The 20,041-nt window shown below is 37.1% G+C and overlaps 1 protein-coding gene across 9 annotated transcripts in view; it reads right to left on the bottom strand.

Annotated features, from left to right (window-relative positions):
- ANKRD28 (ankyrin repeat domain 28) overlaps nucleotides 1–20,041 on the bottom strand; it is a gene marked incomplete at its 3' end in the record, with an annotated part of 121,413 nt that overhangs the window by 15,711 nt on the left and 85,661 nt on the right. For 8 of the 9 annotated variants that reach the window (XR_014796726.1, XM_084903293.1, XM_084903297.1 and 5 more), the window contains 10 exons: nucleotides 19,901–19,979; nucleotides 18,916–19,030; nucleotides 17,881–17,963; nucleotides 16,661–16,724; nucleotides 14,989–15,057; nucleotides 11,643–11,783; nucleotides 8,249–8,360; nucleotides 6,597–6,623; nucleotides 5,447–5,521; nucleotides 2,433–2,634 (listed from right to left, as the gene is read on the bottom strand). Coding sequence is in view for 8 of the 9 variants with exons in the window: in XM_084903293.1 (XP_084759419.1) it covers nucleotides 2,433–2,634; nucleotides 5,447–5,521; nucleotides 6,597–6,623; nucleotides 8,249–8,360; nucleotides 11,643–11,783; nucleotides 14,989–15,057; nucleotides 16,661–16,724; nucleotides 17,881–17,963; nucleotides 18,916–19,030; nucleotides 19,901–19,979 (967 nt within the window). Of the gene's footprint in view, nucleotides 1–2,432; nucleotides 2,635–5,446; nucleotides 5,522–6,596; nucleotides 6,624–8,248; nucleotides 8,361–11,642; nucleotides 11,784–14,988; nucleotides 15,058–16,660; nucleotides 16,725–17,880; nucleotides 17,964–18,911; nucleotides 19,031–19,900; nucleotides 19,980–20,041 lie in introns of those variants that run through there. The other variant, XM_084903299.1, reaches the window with a different exon arrangement.

A 20,041-nucleotide genomic window follows, 5' to 3' on the forward strand; every position in this document is an offset into this window, starting at 1 on the left:
TATAAATTCTTCATACAAAAATCACAGCCTTACCCATACCTCATTATCTGCGTTGCTAATAGAATGATCAATTTATTTAGAGCACTTATGGTGGCAATGTGGTAAGGGAGGGTGGACTGCCTCCAGCCAAGCGGTGAAATCATTAGACCAAGTCAATCACAATAACTCTTTTTCCTTTGCCAGTGATTGGCTTCAAGGTGAGTACCAGTCCAGCTCTAACCAATGAGATGCTAAGGAATCTAGAGGGCTTCTGGGAAACATTTTTGTTCTAGATAATGAAAAGTCTTCCTTCCTTCCTAATTTTAGATGCGATCTTGTAAAGTAGCAGCAACCATTCTCTGACATGAGTGCAAAGGCAAGAGGGTAAGAGTTCTAACACCACTGCTGACACCAACCCTGACATTTTATGAGGCAAAACAGTCACTTGAACCACCTTTTAGTTTGGTAATAAAAAAGAATTATAATTCACTTCCAGGAAAACACACACACACACACACACACAAAAAAAAAACCACTCAGTGTCTTTTCATGATTCATAAGTAAGGTGCTCCTTTACAAGCAGATCTCCAAATGCAAAAGGCATCTACAGAGCAAAGGCTTCCATTTACTGAAAAAAGGTGTTAACAGTAACCTGTAGCTGTGGCTCTTTCAGTGGCTGGGACTCAGAGTACACGACACTGGTTACCTCTGAGGGACAGGCTAATGTCTTGATTCAATCTTTACCTATTAAGGGTGCAAACACTCCATGAAAGATTTAAATTAACTGCAAACGAGAAGTACTGATAATTTTTCAAGTTGCAGAGTGATATATACAGTTTCACTCTTTTTCGGAATAATTTTGACCTCTTACTCTTACCATGTAGCTGTTTATTTCATACATTTATTGAGTTTTAATCCATTATTAAAACTTCTGTTTTTGAGCCCTGCTTGAATATCTGATAGCTTCTGAAAGGCTGCTCTGGAGCAACAGGTAGTTTTACCTATGGTCTTCTAAAATGCAAGTTTCTCAAAAGACTAGAAGCAAAATTCTAATATCCAAATACGTCCTTAAGGATCACTCTATAAAAACTAAGTGAAATGAGTCTTATATAGAGATGGCCTATCGGAGATGAGAAAAATACTTGGCTAGAATTTCTGTACCAGCCTTGGTTATTTAAAGTGCCTTGACCTGCCGAAACCGGTTTGGCTCAGTGGACAGAGTATCAGCCTGCGGACTGAAAGGTCCCAGGTTCGATTCCGGTCAAGGGCATGTACATTGATTGCGGGCACATCCCCAGTAGGGAGTGTGCAAGAGGCAGCTGATTGATGATTCTCTCTTATCGATGTTTCTAACTCTCTATCCCTCTCTCTTCCTCTCTGTAAAAAATCAATAAAATATATTAAAAAAATAAAATAAAATGCCTTGTCCTAGCTGGTGTGGCTAATTTGGTTGGGCATCATCCCATGCACCAAAATGTTGCTGGTTTGATTCCCAGTTAGGACACATGCCCAGGTTGCAGGCTTAATCCCCAGTAGAAAGTGTGAAGGAGGCAACCAATCAATGTTCTGCTCTCACATCAATGTTTCTCTCTCTCTTCCCCCTCTCTCTAAAAATTAATGAAGAATCTTAAAAATTAGCCCTAACCAGTTTGGCTCAGTGGATGGAGCATTGGCCTACGGACTGAAAAGTCCCAAGTTTGATTCCGGTCAAGGATATGTACCTTAGTTGCATGCACATCCCCATGCACATGGAGTAGTTCTTGCATAAAGTAGGTGCTTAATAACTGTCTACATAGATATTTAATGCAGTGCCCTGGTAGAGTAAGTCAAAATGTTTATCAGTTGTTAAACAAAAGCACATGATGTTTCTAACTTTCTATACCTTTCCCTTCCTCTCTGTAAAAAAAAAAATCAATAAATATATTTTAAAAATCTTAGAAGTAAAATAAAATGAATACTGCCCTGTAGTAATCCCTGTGGAGAGTTGTGAATCTGCATCTGCTAGTGATACATAGATATACCAAGTCATCACAATGAACCGGTTACATGCTTTTGCACTTCCACACAACCGCAACATTACAAAATCGCATCATGGAGTAGTTCTTGCATAAAGTAGGTGCTTAATAACTGTCTACATAGATATTTAATGCAGTGCCCTGGTAGAGTAAGTCAAAATGTTTATCAGTTGTTAAACAAAAGCACATACCAATCTAAAATAACTTCCATTAAAAAGTAAAAACTGTATTGCATTGTTTTGCTGATAAAACATTTCAGAGGTTAGGCTTACATAAATCCAATTGCTAAGGTAGCCAATGATTTTACCATTTAGAATATGGTAAGGAAGTACTAGTGGGAGAAAGGGACAGAAAGACAAAGCAGAAAAGTCAAATTGAGAAAGAAAAGAATATTAGATGGAAAGTGGTAAGTAAAACCATGCATAATATTTGACATACCTGCTGCATGTATAGGCGTTCTCTTCAAAATGTAATCTTTTACTAAGATTGAGGCTCCCTGATTAATGAGTACATCCACACATTCAACATGGCCCTTAAATGCTGCAAGATCTAAGGGTGTTCTTCCACTACTATTTCGTACATCAAGATCTAACAAAGACTGTACCAACACTTCCAGTGCTTGATGGTGACCATGATAGGCCTAGGAATAAAAATATATACATATATACATACATAATTAGACCAACTTTCCAGATACTTTAGAAAACATAAAGAAGCAAGCAAACTTGTCTTCCCATTATTACTAAATTTGAGATAATCCAAAGTTTCAGTATTTAGAATTCAGAATGTTAACTATAACTTTTCAAACAACCAAATAGGCTATCGTGTTAAGAAATGAGTATTCTGCAAATAATAAAAATTCAAATGATATAAGATGTTTTCATGAGTTTACAATGTCTGGTTAATGGCAGACATTCAATGGATATGTGACATGGATTCAATTAACGATTTCATTCTAAATCTATTCAGATTCCAAAGTCTGATTTTTCAGTCACAGTTCAGTCTTCTTCTAATTCCCTGGTAAAATTTCACTATACTTAAATTACAGAGACAGCCTGTAACTGAAGTTAAACTAGTACTGAGTTTTCTGGTTTCTCAAATGAAAATGACTTTTCTCTCTACTGAATAATATGCCCTATCTCAAAAACAAACGTTTCTTTTAGCATAAAAATACTTCGGTTGTGCCCTGTTTGAATGATTGTCATGTGCTAGGCATTGTCTAGGAGTACAATAGAATAACAGGATTAAAAAATTTGTCAGATTGAAGCTCTGCTTTTTTATACAGTCTGATAGAAAGGCTTTCCAGATAATTCATTTAAAAAAAACCAACATGTCAACTGAACATTTATTATTCTCATTGGACTAAATGCTGAGCAGGACATAAAGCAGTAACAAGACACAGTTCTAGCACCAAAGGAATGTTCTCTCTAGTTCACTGACATGGCCACTCTGTAGCTAAGGGCCTTTCAGAAGTTATTTTTTTATGCCATTCATACCTACAGATTAGGTGGCTAAATTATCACTTTTGAATTTTTCACTGGGAATGAAAAAACACAAAATTCTACCATACTTGAGCTAAATCTCACTTGCTCCTAATCTGAAAGAAGATACACAGCTAAGAGAAGGCCCCACACTGCATCAAAGGGCTATAAAGCCATTTCTTGTGGAAAATGCCAGGAAGTACCAGCAAGAGTAAAGGTGCTCTAGGCCTTACTGATCTCTTTGACATTTCTGACTATCTCAAAGGTTCAAGTGACTGGAGATAACTCAACTTTACTGTCTTAGGACCACATCCAAACCTATTCTTCATCAGGTCATCGAAATTATGCTACTAAATGAATAAACCTTGAGAAACACGGTTTATGCAGAAGATAATAAGAGGAGAGAAAATAAAGATGACTAGGAGCCATGACGATTTGCCAAAGGGGTTTTTCCTTCATGATATTCTTGCATAGGATGGAGACTTGTATGTTTACTATGTATGTGTGAAGACAGGAACCAAGACCAATTTCACTAAGCCGCAAGCCACTGTGTTTTCACTGTCAAGCTGTCCTAGATTAGAAGAGTTTGGAAGGGAAAAACCCCCACTTAAGTAATTTCGGAAACCTCCCAGAAATAGATACAAGTGCAGAAGTGGTGGCATAACCACATTTCATTATGCCCAATTACTAAATTATAAAATTATTCTCATTCCAGCTTAAAACACTATTTAGCACACATGTTCTTAGCATCACTATTCACAATAGCCATAAAATAAAAAACTAGTAAACAACAACAACAAAAACTATAGTTTTTGAGATAACTATTAAAGACTTGCCAAAGTGCTTAGTCTGGCACCTAATACGTGCTCAAGAAATGACAGTGCTATCATTTTAAGAATGATGATGATGATGATGCAAGAATTGCCTAGTTATCTGCTCTGACTTCATTTCTTGCCACCAACTATAAAACAGCTATTTTCTCCATGCTGGCTTTGTCCTCTGGATGACTTATTTACTATGCAAGTCAGAAGAGCAGATAATATTTCCAAAGACCAAAAGGGCAAAGATGCAGAAAGCTTCGACATGACTTCTTAGTTATGTAGAACATGGCAGGAAGTGGGGAGAAAGACACTGCAGAAAAGTCAATGTGCACATATCAGTGCTAAGAAATATGCAAGGAGATCAGGATGAATATAACAGTCTATATGAGAAGAACAAATTAAGTGGATCACTGAACTTGGAGCGATCCACATTAGCTTATGTAGTACCACTGTAAACATTTTACTATACTTAAAATCAGAGGTCTCACAAATACTTGGTGAAACCCAAGTCTCCTGATTCTTAAAGTTCCCACCCTTCCTCCAACTGTAACATGTTTGTTTCAAAAATAAATTCTTCCGTTAGCACAGAAAGAACTAGATTGGGCTCTGCTTGAAATTTCCTAAGGTAATTTATTCCCATATTTGACTTAAAGAATAGCCACACTCTCTCTTTTTTCCTCTTAGTGACTGACATTAGAGGAAAACTTCAGAGGCATCCTAAACTAAAAGAGACAGCATATGGCTAAATCCTATAACACAAGCAATCGAAAGATCAGTGAACACAGACCCAGTCAACATTCCCAGGACACAATGTAAACAAAAGTTAGAGAAACACCACAGAAATTATAGCTCTTATACCATGTGCTCAGCAAGTTAGGAGCCATTCTACTATGACAGTGCAGTTTTAAATTCACATTAAAACTGCATGTTCTCTCCCTTAGATTAGGCCTTGGGGAAAACCCAAGAACATTCAAAACAAAACATAAAAGTACATTCAAGAATTCTCTAAATAAGGAAGTTCTTAAAGTTTTAATTCCATGATGATCATTACATGGATCAAAAGTTCTGGGTACTAGCTTGAGTTGGCACAGACATGAGGCATTTTCAGTAAATCAGCCATCAAGTTGGCTGTGCAGGCAGTACTACTTACAGCCAAGTGTAAAGGGCTTATTGTTGCTCTATTGTCTGAATCACTCAGCATGTCTGTTCCGGAGGTTTCCATTAACTGAGAAAGAAAAGCATTTTAAATGTCAGAAATGACACTTTTAGATATACTATAGCAGTTATCCCTGTTCCCTCCCCCCGCAAGTTAAAATCCATTTCAGAGTATAACTTATACATAAATATGAATTTAAAAATCTCAGACCATCTAGATATATAAAAGCCTAAGTGACATTTATGACCAAACGATGGGAACAACTGGTTGACTAGTTGCTATAACATGCACTGACCACCTGGGGGCAGACGCTCAATGCAGGAGCTGCCCCTTGCTGGTCAGTGCACTCCCACAGCCAACTTCCTGCAGGCCCTCCCCTGGCCAGCCGGCCCCCATTGGCTCCTGGTGCTAAATCATTCATAGAGACCTGCTTCTAGGTCAGGGTTTCATACGTAGCAGAGCAGCTCCCTCAATGCAATCTACTGAAAGTGAGCCCTTGACACAAGGGTTTGTCTTGCTCCCGTCCTCATGGTGGTGGCATGGTGGTGAGGGAAGAAGGGGAGGAGGGCAGAGGTGGGGAACTATGTGATGGTGGGGCATGATGGCGGCATTGGTGTCTGGTGTCCATTCCTTCTGCACCTGGCCCCATGACTGTTGCCTTCTCTCCCAACTGCGCTGGGGCCCTCGGTCCCGGGCTGGGATGGGGATCTGAGGTGGGTGGTGGTGGATGTGGCCTGTCTCCCAGGGGGGGCTGAAGGCTGGTTCCTTTCTTGGAACCAGCGGCCAATTTCCCACAATCCTTCCCCCAGCCGGCCAACCCCCTGTGATCCCTCCCCTGCCTCCTAAATTTGTGCACTGGGCCTCTAGTTATATTATAAAAACGAAACTCAGCAAGCTTATGGAACAGATCATCCTGAAACAGGCTAAGAGTTTTGAGAGAGACTACAAACTAAGAGCTTGAGGAAAATGTTATTTAATTACCACTAAGTAAGAACACCCCCGACCCTTCCTCCCTCCTACCACATACATGATTTGTGTCACTTTCTTTGTTCCCAGAATGTGTAAAATGGGCTACAGTTCTGGTGAGAGCAAATAAATAATTATAATAGTCTGAATAGTAGTGGGTAAATGAAATAATACTTACAACATCTAAAGGAGTTTCACTTGCAATCTGAAATAAAATTTTAAATAAAAAATATTTAGTTTAGAAAGTATCTATACTAATAAAAGAGTAAAATGCTAATTGACTGTACCTTCATGACACCCACCAGGCAATCAGGAGTACGTATGCAAATTAACCCAACAAAGATGACGGGTTAATCTGCATATGCAGGCACTGAGGGGGGGGGGGGGCAGGACACTTGTGTCATTGCCATGGCGATGATGTAGACATTCTGCACCACCCCAGCCGCTCTAGGCCTCTAGGCCTCTGAGCAGCGTGGGAAGGTGGAAAGGCAGCTCTGGCTAGAGTAGGGGTGTCGAACTCAATCAGAGAAGGGGCCAAAATCTAAAATCCAGCCTAAATTGCGGGCCGAATGGTTTACTGAACAGTCATAAACTGACAATGTCATAAACTGACAGCGGAGTGCAGTGATGACAGCGCGGTGCGGGCCACATTGCAAGGCCTGGCGGGCTGGATTTGGCCCGCGGGCCTTGTGTTTGACACATGTGGGCTAGAGCAAAGGCAGTGCTGGCAGCCAGGGGAAGGAAGGCCCATTCTTGCATAAATCTTCGTGCATTGGGCCTCTAGTTCATACATATAAAAGAGATAAGTCTATATTTACATAGCACTTTGTTAAATTCCTTTCTGAGCTGTGCTTCCCTTGCCTCCAAAATTAAGTCTTTTAAATAAGCAAATGTATAAACTAATAGACCACAAACCTAGATACATGGTTTTAAGATTTTAGACTCAAGATACCATAGTAACCTCTGGAAATACTTGTTATTTCTGTAGCAGGGTTCTAAATGCTGTTATTAAATATGTCAATCTCCTTTTTCTATCTTTTATACTCACTCTCCTTGAATTTTACTTTCACTTAAAGGGAAACAATGTTTAATACAATTTACAAGGTAAGTTTAAATAAAGAACCTTTAACTTGAAGCATCTGTTACACAGCTGAGAATCTTTTAACTTGTCCAACCATGGGGTGAATGGGGTGTATATTGAAGGAGATCACAGTTGAAACAAAGTTCCTTTGCAGAATTAGAGCCTCCCTCATCAGGAGGGACTGCTAAAAGAATGGCCTTTCAGAATTCCCTAAATATGGGGGAACTCCCTCCAATGGGGACATTTATTTCTCACTTAAGAGATGGTTATATTTCTTTAGAAACATTGGAAACATTTACTTAAAGGGGCAGAGGAGCCATACGGGCATAGCTCAATGGATAGTGTGTTGGCTTGAGGACTGAAGAATCCTGAGTTTGATTCTAGTCAGGGCACATTCCTGGGTTGTGGGCTTGATCCCCAGTGAGGGGTGTGCAGGAGGAAGCTGATTGATGATTCTCTCTCATCAATGATGTTTCTATCTCTCTCTCACTCTCCTTTCCTCTCTGAAATCAATAAAAATATATTTCAAAAGTAGCCCTGTCCAGAGATCTAATTTTGTCCTTTCCTTTTGAAAGGGAAAAGAGAGTGACACATATCTAACTGAGACAAATATGATTTGACAGTTATATGGATTCTAAAAATGTTTAAAAGCAACAGAATTTGTTCATTGATCTATTCATTCTCATCTTCATTAAATTACTGAAATATAAACTCATATTAGTGGTTCCATAAGAATTTAGGAATCTTACCAGCTGAAGACATAGACGGTGACCATAAGCAGCTGAATAATGAACTGCATTGTATCCTTGCTTATCCCGGATCCCTGGATTTGCATCATTTCTTAATAAGTATTCTAGGCACCTATTTGCAGAAACAACATATTCAAAATTCTGAATCCCGCCTTTTAACTTAGTGATAAAAACAGACAAAATAAAAACTGACATTTTTCTTACATCTGAGCAATGTAAAGACATAAATACACTTAAACAGTAATTTAAATAACACTGACTATAAGTTTCATAAAAATATAAACTAAATGTTCATAAGAGAATTTCCTTCATTCAAAGCGAATACCTCCCAAGTCTGACAGCAAGCGCAGTACACCGAAGGGCTGTCTTTTACAGTCACAACCTATGGGACCACCTGCTCCCCTCACACAACGTCTGATGTGATTAAAGTCTTAAGTGGTGGTGAGCATCCTATGTTGGCAAATATTACTGCTTACCTCTCTGGAACACAGGGTGAGCATAATATCTCACTAGGACACTCAAAAAAGGATGCAAGGAAATCTCACAAAATACATGTGAGAATTTAATGATCTTGAATCAGAAGACTGAGAAGGGTGTAAACAGTGTAAAATTGGTATGCAAGTGACAAGAAAGACCTTCCCATGGGAGAAATACTTAATTTCTATGCTATTAAAATATGAGAAAAATAATTTTAAAATGCACTATATGATTCACACTTTGTTGTAATTTTATTGTCATTGTAGCACAAAATAAAAAAGAGAGAGTACTAAATTAGAAATTAAATGATTTGTCTCTAGAGCTGATCTGATACCAGTGATGTTGGGTAAATCACTTCATCTTTATAATGAAACTAGAGGCCTGGTGCAAGGATTCATGCATGGGTGGGACCCCTTGGCTTGGCCTGTGGGAATCGGGCTGAAACCAGCTCTCCAACATCCCCCATGGGTCCCGGATTGTGAAAGAGTGATTCTCAGGTGACCTCGGAATCGGGCTCCCTCCTCTCTGATTCCGGGTGCATCACCCAAGAACTGCAGCCACCAAGTCACGGCAGCTCGGCAGTTCCTGCACTGAGCGTCTGCCCCTGGTGGTCATTGCATATCACAGCTACCGGTCAGATGGTTGAACTGTTGGGTGATTGCTTAGGCTTTTATATATATATAGATGGCCTCTGTTTATTCATTTGATAGATGGGGGTGGGAATCCAATTAAATAATCTAAATTCTATTCATGATCATATTACAAATCCATAATTATTCAGTGATAATTTGTCTTATGTTGCAATATGACTAAATATAGGACAAATCTGTAAGCAAATACTTTTTAAAAATTAAAGTTTACAAAAGCACATAAGAAAACAAGAAGGAATTCTGAAGCAATGTAATTCATTTTCAGTAACTATCATATATATGTATCTATATATAACAACTATTAAGGAGGAATTATGAAACCAATTTACACACACACACACACACACACACACACACACACACACTCACGAGGAGCTTTCTTTTCATTGCCAATCCTTATTTGTTTAAGGCTGAATTGCTTAAAATCCTTTAGAGATCTTAGAAATTATTTGCAGAATCAATAGCTATAACAATATCCTTAGTGGTAGTAAATGTTCATTCTTTTAGGTGGAATTTTAGTATTTATGTACAACTAAAATTATTGACAAACACTGTGAACTGGGTATCACTATGATTAAAAACCCCCAATCTGATTTCCTAATTGGCAGGCCTGGCGATTCTTAGTGTTCATTAACTGGCTGTAAGGGCACTTCAGGAAGTGTTCCAGGCAGTGTGCAAACTCTGCACAGTCTTCCTAACTGCCGAGCTCCAAAGTCAACACTCACTGCAAAGATGGAGAAAATATGGGCAGGACTGGAGGGCAGTCTCATTGTCTCACAGGCACAAAAATTTCACCATGGTCATACCTTGTCTTTATTCAAGTTCTCTAGATATGAGTGATAAAACAGGAATAGTTCTCCTTACTGAGATCTGAATACAAGACAGTCTATCAGAGAAAAGAACTATTTTAAGGAAACTTGCTGATACATGAGTACTAAAAAAAAAAGATTTATTTAAGGAAAGCAAAACAAGTAGGTAAGTTCATGTTTATTTTCTAAGGGGGAGGCATGTCTCAAAGCATCATTTTCAGTGACTATTTCCAAGTTTTCAGAATTAAATGGTTTGGAACAATTTAATTGTTATACATGCAGTAGTTTTTAATCAAAACACATTATTTCTGTAGTTTTTTTTATAGTAACACTACTCGGATGATTCGTCTGTAACAAAACAAAGACTAAGTTGATTTGTAGTGATAGAATTCCTTCTACTGGCTTGGCTTTTAAATTCTGCTAAGTAATTTTATAACTACTTTGTGAGACAAACATTCTTTGTAACAAAGGGAAAAATTGTTGACACCCAAAATAATTAAATGACTTGTTCCAAATATTTTTGGCTAGAATATGGTGAAGAAAGGACTAACCTCAGGTCTTCTCTTCACCTGGTGTTCTTTCCACGCTACTAAATGCTTTAGCACAAGGGTGAATGACTTAGTGAGACTTTAACCTGGGTGTTTCTAAAATACTGAATCACAAAATTATTTAACCTTGAAAAATCTGGACCTCACTTTTAATTTGCAAATAAGGTGGAAGGGAGAGATTCGCTTTTAATTTACTTTTTCTGATTATAAGTTAACATATGTTCATTTTATAAAACTCAGAAAATTAAGAAATGAAGACTTCTACAATCTCAATCCTTCCCCTAAAATAAATTACGTATGCAAAATATGAAGGAATTATTTATGACTAAATAACTAAGTAATAAACTATAATTACTGTTATAATTTAACCTATTAGACAAATTAATTATTCTCATCCCAATTAAGCACATAATCTAAATGAGAGTATATTAGAAATTATTTCTCCTACTCTTCCCCTAGCACCCAAGAACTTCTCACACTTTAAGATTTGAAGGATAGTGATTTTCCAATTTCACAGCCCAATATTCTGGTAGCGTTGCCCATGAATCTCTTCTCTTCCCCTTCCCCTTTGATATCTCAAGACTACTGCCTTTGAAAGTCAGATAGAAAAAAACATGAGTGTGATATTAAGATGTGTTTTTGGCAGGGGGGGAGGAAAGTGACCTTTATCTTTCTTCTACCACCTCAGTCAATAGGAAAGTTATTATTATACTGAAATAGGTAAAAATAACTATAATTAAGGAATCACTATGAAACCAATTTATTTCCCACACTAGAGACTTAGGGAAAGACAATCAACGCCAAGAAGTCCAAAAGGGAAATATAAATCTGCAATAAAAATAGCCACGGATTATGGCAGACGCCATTCTATGGGAGCGACAATCCTTCATTCTCACCACATGACACTTACTTGCCATCTGTGTCTGATGTAGCTGCATAGTGCAGGGGTGTGCATCCTCTTTCATCAAGGTCGTTCACACTGGCTCCTGATCCCACAAGAGCAAACAGGCATTGGTAATTGCAGTTGGCAGCAGCATAGTGCAGTGGAGATCTTTTGTGCCCAAGTTAATATAAGAAAAATAAAAGTCAGGGGCATAGAGGAGTACACAAGAACACACTGGATTCTTCTTACTCCACTCAGTTACAAATATTGTATTTATAAAGAAAGCCTGAAATTGATTTCTGCCATAAACTAAGTCTTTTGGAGAGCTGGACAGAAAGCCTTTGTAGGAGGAGAAAAGGCAGCAGAAAACCTCTAAAAATATGAAATTAAAAACACAGTTAAATGATTTCATGGTCTCTGGAAGTTATAATTTCAGTCTTTTGAGTGAATTATAGACACTCTCCATATTCTGTTCAAAAAATTGGTAACTTTTATTTTAACAAAACTTTCCTTATACTAAAAAATAACTATTAGTTATTGTTTACTGAGAGTCAGTTCTATTTGATACTAAACTGTGTATTCCCATTTTTGTTATACAACTCAATAAAACATTACACAAATTGATGAAAACAATGCTTCATAGTAAGAGGCAGTAGCTTTTATTCATGTCTCAGTAGAATAAAAGAGAAAACAGAGGAGCATTAAAAACAGTGCTAAATTATATCCACTATATGGTAGAGCTACAAAGTAATATCAGATTTTAGAAGCCCAAATTACATAGTTTTGAAGACTGTTTATTATTCAGAAGAGTTAGAGCACTGCTCTAATTTCTAAAGACTGAATATTCATAGCCTATTTCTTTCCAGTTACTGAAATGAAACAGAATGTTACTAAATTTAGGAATCCATGTCTTTGGTTTACAAAGCTATGATTCCATGACTTTTCATTAAGAAAGAAGAAAAGGAAGGAGGATGAAGAGTAGGAGAAAAGATAAAATTTAGTCCAATCTTCATGCTATATTTTTTATAAAACATTTACCAAGGGAAACAACAGTGAAACATTATTTACTGGATAATGGTATAGCATATTAATAGTATTTAAAAAAATGTAATTAACCCTGAATTACTTTCAAGCTTCTATTCTCAGAACCTGCTTTCGAAGCTCTATTTGTAATATAGAATGATTCAAGTGTTATGAATTAACTATGGACTGAAGTGTAATTATCAAAACAAATATTGCATTCCAAAGCCAAACAGTGATTTTTTATTTTGCAGGTGATTAGTTCATTAGTAGATTTATGAGAGCCGTATGTCCCTCAAAGTAATTATAATAACAGACAATTTTTTCTTTTCTTTTTTTCTTTTCTTAAATATTTTATTAATTTTTTACAGAGAGGAAGGGAGAGGGATAGAGAGTTAGAAACATCAATCAGCTGCCTCCTGCCCACCCCCTACTGGGGTTATGCCCGCAACCAAGGTACATGCCCTTGACCGGAATCGAACCTGGGACCTTTCAGTCCACAGGCCGATGCTCTATCCACTGAGCCAAACCAGTTTCGGCAGTTTTTTCTTTTCTTTTAATAAGTCTTTATTGTTCAGATTATTACAGGTGTTCCCCCTTCCCACCCCCCTCCCCCGCAATAGCTCCCCTCCACTGATTCCCAACCCCACCCCATGCCCTTACCCCCGCCACTGTCTTCATCCATAGGTGTAAGATTTTTGTCCAATCTCTTCTTGCACCCGTCAGACCCTCCTCCCCCTGAGAATTGTTAGTCCAATCCCTTCCTATGTCCCTGATTCTATTGTATTCATCAATCCATTTTGTTCTTCAGATTTTTTATTCACTTGATTTTTAGATTCACTTGTTGGTATGTATTTGATGTCTTTTTGTTGTTCATAATTTTTTACCTTTACCTTTTTCTTCTTCCTCTTCTTAAAGAATACCCTTCAACATTTCATGTAATCCTGGTTTGGTGCTGATGAACTTATTTAACTTTTTTTTGTCTGTGAAGCTCTTTATCTGACCTTCAATTCTGAATGATAGCTTTGCTGGGTAGAGTAATCTTGGTTGTAGGTTCTTATTGTTCATCATTTTGAATATTTCTGGCCTCTCCCTTCTGGCCTGCATAGTTTCTGTTGAGAAATCAGCTGACAGTTGTATGGGTATTCCTTTTAGGTAACTAGCTGTTTTTCTCTTGCTGCTTGTAAGATTTTCTCTTTGTCTTTTGCCCTTGGCATTTTAATTATGAAGTGTCGTGGTGTGGTCCTCTTTGGATTCCATTTGTTTGGGGTTCTGTGCGCTTCCTGAACTTGTAGGTCTAGTTCTTTGAGCAGGTAGGGAAAGTTTTCTGTCATTATTTCTTCCAATAAGCCTTCAATATTTTGCTCTCTCTCTTCTTCTGGCACCCCAAAAATCCGGATGTTGGTACACTTTAAGCCATCCCAGAGGCTCCTTATGCTATCCTCACACTTTTAGATTCTTCTTTTTTATTTTTTTTTTAAAGCAGATAACAGTGGTTTTAAGTATTGCTACCACAAATGCTAGCAACAATGAGGCCTGGGTTTGAACCCTGAGAACGAGGGTTGGTTGAATGGCTGTAAAGGGTCATTTCACTCGGTCATTTCACAGGAGCTTTCCTGTAGGTCCTGCTCAGGGAGTGTTTGTGGATGTGCTGGTATGTGTGTTTGTGTATGTGGGGAGTTACAGGAGAGGAGAAAGGACAATTACATATATATTTGCCCCTTCTTCCCCTCTTTCTAGTGCTCTGTAACCAACATGGGCAGTGCACGCTCTGACAAAAAGGAATGCCTTGGGGCAGTGGTGAGTAAACTGCAGCTCGAGAGCCACATGCGGCTCGTTAGCCCCTTGAGTATCGTTCTTCCACAAAATACCACCTTTGGGCGCACATGTACAGCTCATGCCCAGAAGTCGGTTTCGGCCTGGGTGAGTCTATTTTGAAGAAGTGGTTCTAACGCCGAGCCACACTCAAGGGGCCAAAGAGCCACATATGGCTCAAGAGCCACGGTTTGCCGACCACTGCCTTGGGGGAAAGGAGAACATACTGAGCTCTAGCTTATTTCTGGAAGGAACCCCAGGGTATTACAGTTCCATAGCTATAATTATGGGAGGAGAAATGATACCAAGAGGTATAGAAGTGCTTATAATGTAAAGTTATAAAGTGCCCGCAGGCAGCGTAGGGCTGTGGCAGGGGCTTTGGTAGAAGAAGATCCTGGGTAGGAATTAATATTTACAAGTTAATGACTTACCCTGCTAAAACGTTCAGTTAATTCTCAGAAGCCAGTTAGAAGGTCAAGCAAGTCACTGAGTAAATAACATTAATTAGGCCCTATAGAAGAACTTTATCACACCTTACCTCCCAAATTTGTCCTTTTTGTTGAAGTCTGCACCAGTACTCAGCAGAAGGTTTAGGCACTCCAAATTCCTATCCAGGAAAAAATAGAAGACTTAATTGTCAGCAATCTAATAATGAAATTGGTAGGTTTAAATATGCATAAAAAACATGTTTTCAAATGAGAGTAAAGTGAATAATAAGGCATGATTTATATTTTATGAATAAAAACATTAAAATTCATCTTATCTGAAATTTAAAAAGTTATATACAGACATACTGCACATTGATAGGAAATAACGAATGAATCCTGTTGTCACTATTTAAAAGAAAGTTCACATTTATAAGAGTGCCTAAAGAGTTAAGAGCCTTTAAATAAACTTCAAGCAACATGCTTAGAATTAAATGGTGTACATTTAAGTGTTTTTTAAGACTAAATTAAATCAAAAAGGGATAAAAAAACCAAACCTGAAAACATAATGTCCCAAATTAGCTTTTCTTTGCTTACTTAAATGCATCCTTAGTTAAAATTATAGGAGAATAGATTACATGCGAGGGTATTTCTAAAATTTAATTTTTATAACCTGAACATCAACTTGCTATTTCTATGAAAATTGTAACTGCCAAACAATCAGACATTCATGTTGTCTGTTGTCTCTCTCTCTGTAGGCAAGCAACATGGATGCCAGGTTTTAACTGGAAGGTTCTTTGGTGACAATGGAAGAACAAGAACATGTTTACAATCCATCTCTACAACTGAGACTGGCCTAGTGGTAGTATTGGTTCAACACACTTTGAAATCACCAGTAATTGTTAAGGAATTATTACTGGAAATAAAATTCTTGCAAATGTCTTCTTGATAAAGTTATCAAGAATTAAACAGCTTATCACAACATTAGGGTCTAGATTATCAAAAGCATTAGATTAGCATTATGCTTCAGGGACCAAGGATTTGTATTCCCCCCTAAAATGCTTTCACTGATTGCAGAGAGAGGTAGAAACATCAATGATGAAAGAGAATCATCGATCGGCTGCCCCCTGCATGCCTCCCTAAAGGGGAATTGAGCCTGCAACCCAGGGAATGTGCCCTGATTGGAAGGTGAACTGTGACCTCCTGGTTCACAGATTGACACTCAACTTAATGGTCATGCGGACCAAGAGTTTTAATTGAAGTTTGTTGTTCATTCAAACCAATTGTCTAATTTCCCCTACTAGTAGTAATTAATATTCAAAACTCAGTCCAAAATATTTCAATTTCAAATTTTCCATTTCATATGTACTATTCCTGAGTAGAAGCAAGACATAAATAAGCTATTAACACTTCCCATGTCCCAAAATTATAATTAAAAATTCCTCAACAACTTCTCAAAGAATAGTAGTATTAGTTAAAATACTCTCAATGTTTTAATGCTCTCATTGGAAGAAATATATTTTTCATTTACCCGGAAAGCATTCTCTTATAAAAAGCAATAACTTTCTTTTATAAGTTTATTCTCTCTCTCCTACTCACAATTTATGACTTAGGTGGATAAAGATTTAAGAAGCAATTTCTACTACTCTGGACTTTCTTCTCCCAAACCACTCCTGCTATGTTTTCTATTTTGTAGTAGTCTAAAACTAATAAAGAGAAGCAAAGAGAAAAATTGCCATGACCAGCGACCTTTTTCTAAAAATAGTAACTGTTTTATTAACATACCCTCCAGCTGCAGCTGCATGGAGACAGGTCCGACCGAAATCGTCTGCGGTGTCTATGTCAAATCCTACAAGAAAAAAGACATTTTACATGTTATATAATGTTATAGATACATTACTTAGATTATAGTATTTTATCAAGAAATGTCATGAGCCACACATCCCCAATCTCAAAAACTATGAATTATAGTTACAAAATTATGGAAAATAGATTAATAATGTACAATATTACAACAAAATTACTACTAAAAAACAGGATTTTAGGATAAGTGCTTGAGTACTTATTTAAAAACTATAGACACCTAATATTAATATTACTGTATTGCATGTTGATTGTAATTGGGGGAAAATCTACACCAAAACAAATACAAATAAAAACCACAGAATACAATGATTATTCAGCAATAAAGGAAAATAAAGTATTTTTAAAAAAAATATATTTTACAGAGAGGAAGAGAGAGGATCAAGAGTTAGAAACATCGAAGAGAGAGAAACATCGATTCAGCTGCCTTCTGCACACCTCCTACTGCCCGCAACCAATGTACATGCCCTTGACCGGAAGTGAACCTGGGACCCCTCTATCCACTGAGCCAAATCGGTTTTGGCAATATGCTAATTTTCACTGAAACTTTCCCATAATCCTTTTAGCAATCATGAGTATTAATATACAAAATCTGTTCAATTTTCTTAACACTCTGAGAAATATAATCAATTAAAACATATATTCAGTAGTTCTATGCATTTAATAAAGACCACAGTTTTATAGTAATATTTATAAAAAGCTTTTCCATTTTGTTTGAAATTGACTATGATTGTGGCATTTTAAAATAGTAATTAATGACATAAATAATTTCACAAACCTAGAGGATATTGTATAATAGAAATTAGCTTTTAAAAAGGAAGCATGCAAATAAAGATATTTTGCTTTTAGACATAATGAAACAATCCCAGAAGATGGTTACCCTTCAATGAACAGAAGCTGCTTTAGAAATACTCCACATCCCATTCCTAACTAACAGAGAGAAGGAAATCACTGAAAAAATAAAACCTTTTCCAGAGATGAAGAGAAAATTGAACCTTAAAATTAAAGGACCCAACATTTTCTAAGAGGGGTTAATAAATGATTCACATTTGGAGATACTATATGTAATTTTCAAAGAACAAAGAAATTGTATTAAATGGGGGTAGGAGATGAAATAATTAGTTTACAAAAGTCCCACTCACCAGAAGAAAGGAGTTTCCTGCAGCAATCTGAAAAACCACTCAAGGCTGCCAAATGGAGGGGGAACATTCCATGTATGCCACGCCTAAAATAAACCGGACAGTATTCTCATTACAATGCAAGAAGAAGACAATCACTTAAATAAAATTATTTAAAGTGAAAAGACACATGAGTCAAAATCTTAACACCTTGGAGAGCAATTTAGCAATAGGTTAAAGGTGGGCATAACTTATTATCCAGCAATTTTCCTCAAAGAGTAAGGTTTTTTAACCACAGCACTACTGTCATTATAAGCTTTGTGTGTGTGCGTATGTATGTGTGTTTGTGGGGCCATCCTGTGCATGTAGGATGTACAGCAGTGCCCATGTATACTACCTACACTACACTATATGCCAGAAATATTCTCCTCTCAAAATTATGACAACCAAAAATATCTATACTAATAAAAGGGTAATATGCTAATTAGACCAGACATCTTCTGGACGTCCTTTCGGACAAAGCCACGGTGGCAGGGGATGAGGCAGAGGCGGTTAGGGGCAATAAGGCCAGCAGGGGAGCAGTTAGGGGTTGATCAGGCCAGCAGGCAGAGGAGGTTAGAGGCGATCAGGCAGGCGAGTGGTTAGGAGCCAGTGGTCCCAGATTGCAGGAGGGGTCCCAGACTGGAAAGGGTGCAGGCTGGGCTGAGAGACCTCTCCCACCCCGCCCCATGCATGAATTTCATGCACCCGGCCTCTAGTATTAAAAATAGAGACCACTAATTAAAAGCTCTAATCCAAACTGCATAGTCTAGAAAGACCTGGGGTTAAAAAATATTTAAAAATTCTTTATGCTGGCTTACTAAATGAAATTGTATTATCAAACAATCTATTCTACCATATCATAAATACAAAAAGGAGAAAAAAACCTCCTGCAATTAGTACAATATCTAATTGCTGGAGGCTAAAACCCACAGTTCTAATTGAAATATCTAGGAAAATGCAGTTCACTTCCTTCTGTGTTTCCCTGTCATAGCTATCGACACCTTGGTAAGTACTTACTTTGCAGTGTCAGCACCACTTGTAATAAGAGTGTTGATTAGCAGCTCATGGCCATATCTTGCTGCTATGTGCAAAGGGGTGTTTCCATTTTTATCTTCACAGTCAATTACAGCTCCTGCAATAAAGGACATGCTTTCAGACACCAGACTATATATAAAGATCAAGACAAATCTATTACATAAAAAGCAAGATAAAGAAGATAAAGTTCTATTCAAGCACACGGATGGATTTAACTAGATTTCATTCATAGTACATTGGTCTAGGCACTGGAGTTACAGATTTTATGCTTAAGGGTTCTGGGGTCCAGTAAGTTTGGAAACCATTGTTTTAAAGCAAAATTGAACACATTTCTTTAGAACAAGACTTTTCAGAAAGTTAATGTGCACACTCTCATATTATCAAGAACACTGCATGCAATGCTTCACAAAGTATTTGATCATAAACCTATTCTTATTTTTCCTCTGCAAAACCATTAACAGCTGTTATCTTTAACATGGCTTGAAAAATGCTGCTTTAAAGTACCGCACCTAAAAGTTCTTTTTATTTAAAAGTTTAGCCTGCCTAGTATTAATTCAAATTCAAAAGAACACAAGTTCAAAAAATAAATGAAAATTCTAAAAATAGTTCAAAATATTAAAAAGGGGAAAAAGATATTTGATATATATATATATATATATATAGATAGATAGATAGATAGATATACACACAATGCAGTGGAAAGGCAGAATTTTCTCTTTAGCAATGTTTTTTAAAGGCCAACATTAACTGCTAGAGAAATTAATTTATAATCCAGTGGAAACAACTAAAAATAAATTTAAAAATTACATAAGAAACATATACATGGCTTTTTATTTTATTTGATTTTCAAGAGATCTGACATAAAATATTTAAAATATAGACTGCTATGACAAATCCTTAATACCATTCATTTTGTGGATGTTTTTACAACATTTAAGAAAAAAAACCAAACAGAAATACTTTTTACCACTCTGGATAATGGTTTGTGATCTGGAGAATCTACCGTGGAGGGCAGTCATGTGCAGTGGGGTTTTCCCATCTTTGCTCTGAAATAATCAAACAAACAAAAAAATTAAAATAATTGTTCTATCCATAATATGTAATCCTT

This window comes from Pipistrellus hanaki (assembly GCF_964339955.1).
Source record: "Pipistrellus hanaki genome assembly, chromosome: 13".
NCBI classification, from domain to species: Eukaryota; Metazoa; Chordata; class Mammalia; order Chiroptera; family Vespertilionidae; genus Pipistrellus; species Pipistrellus hanaki.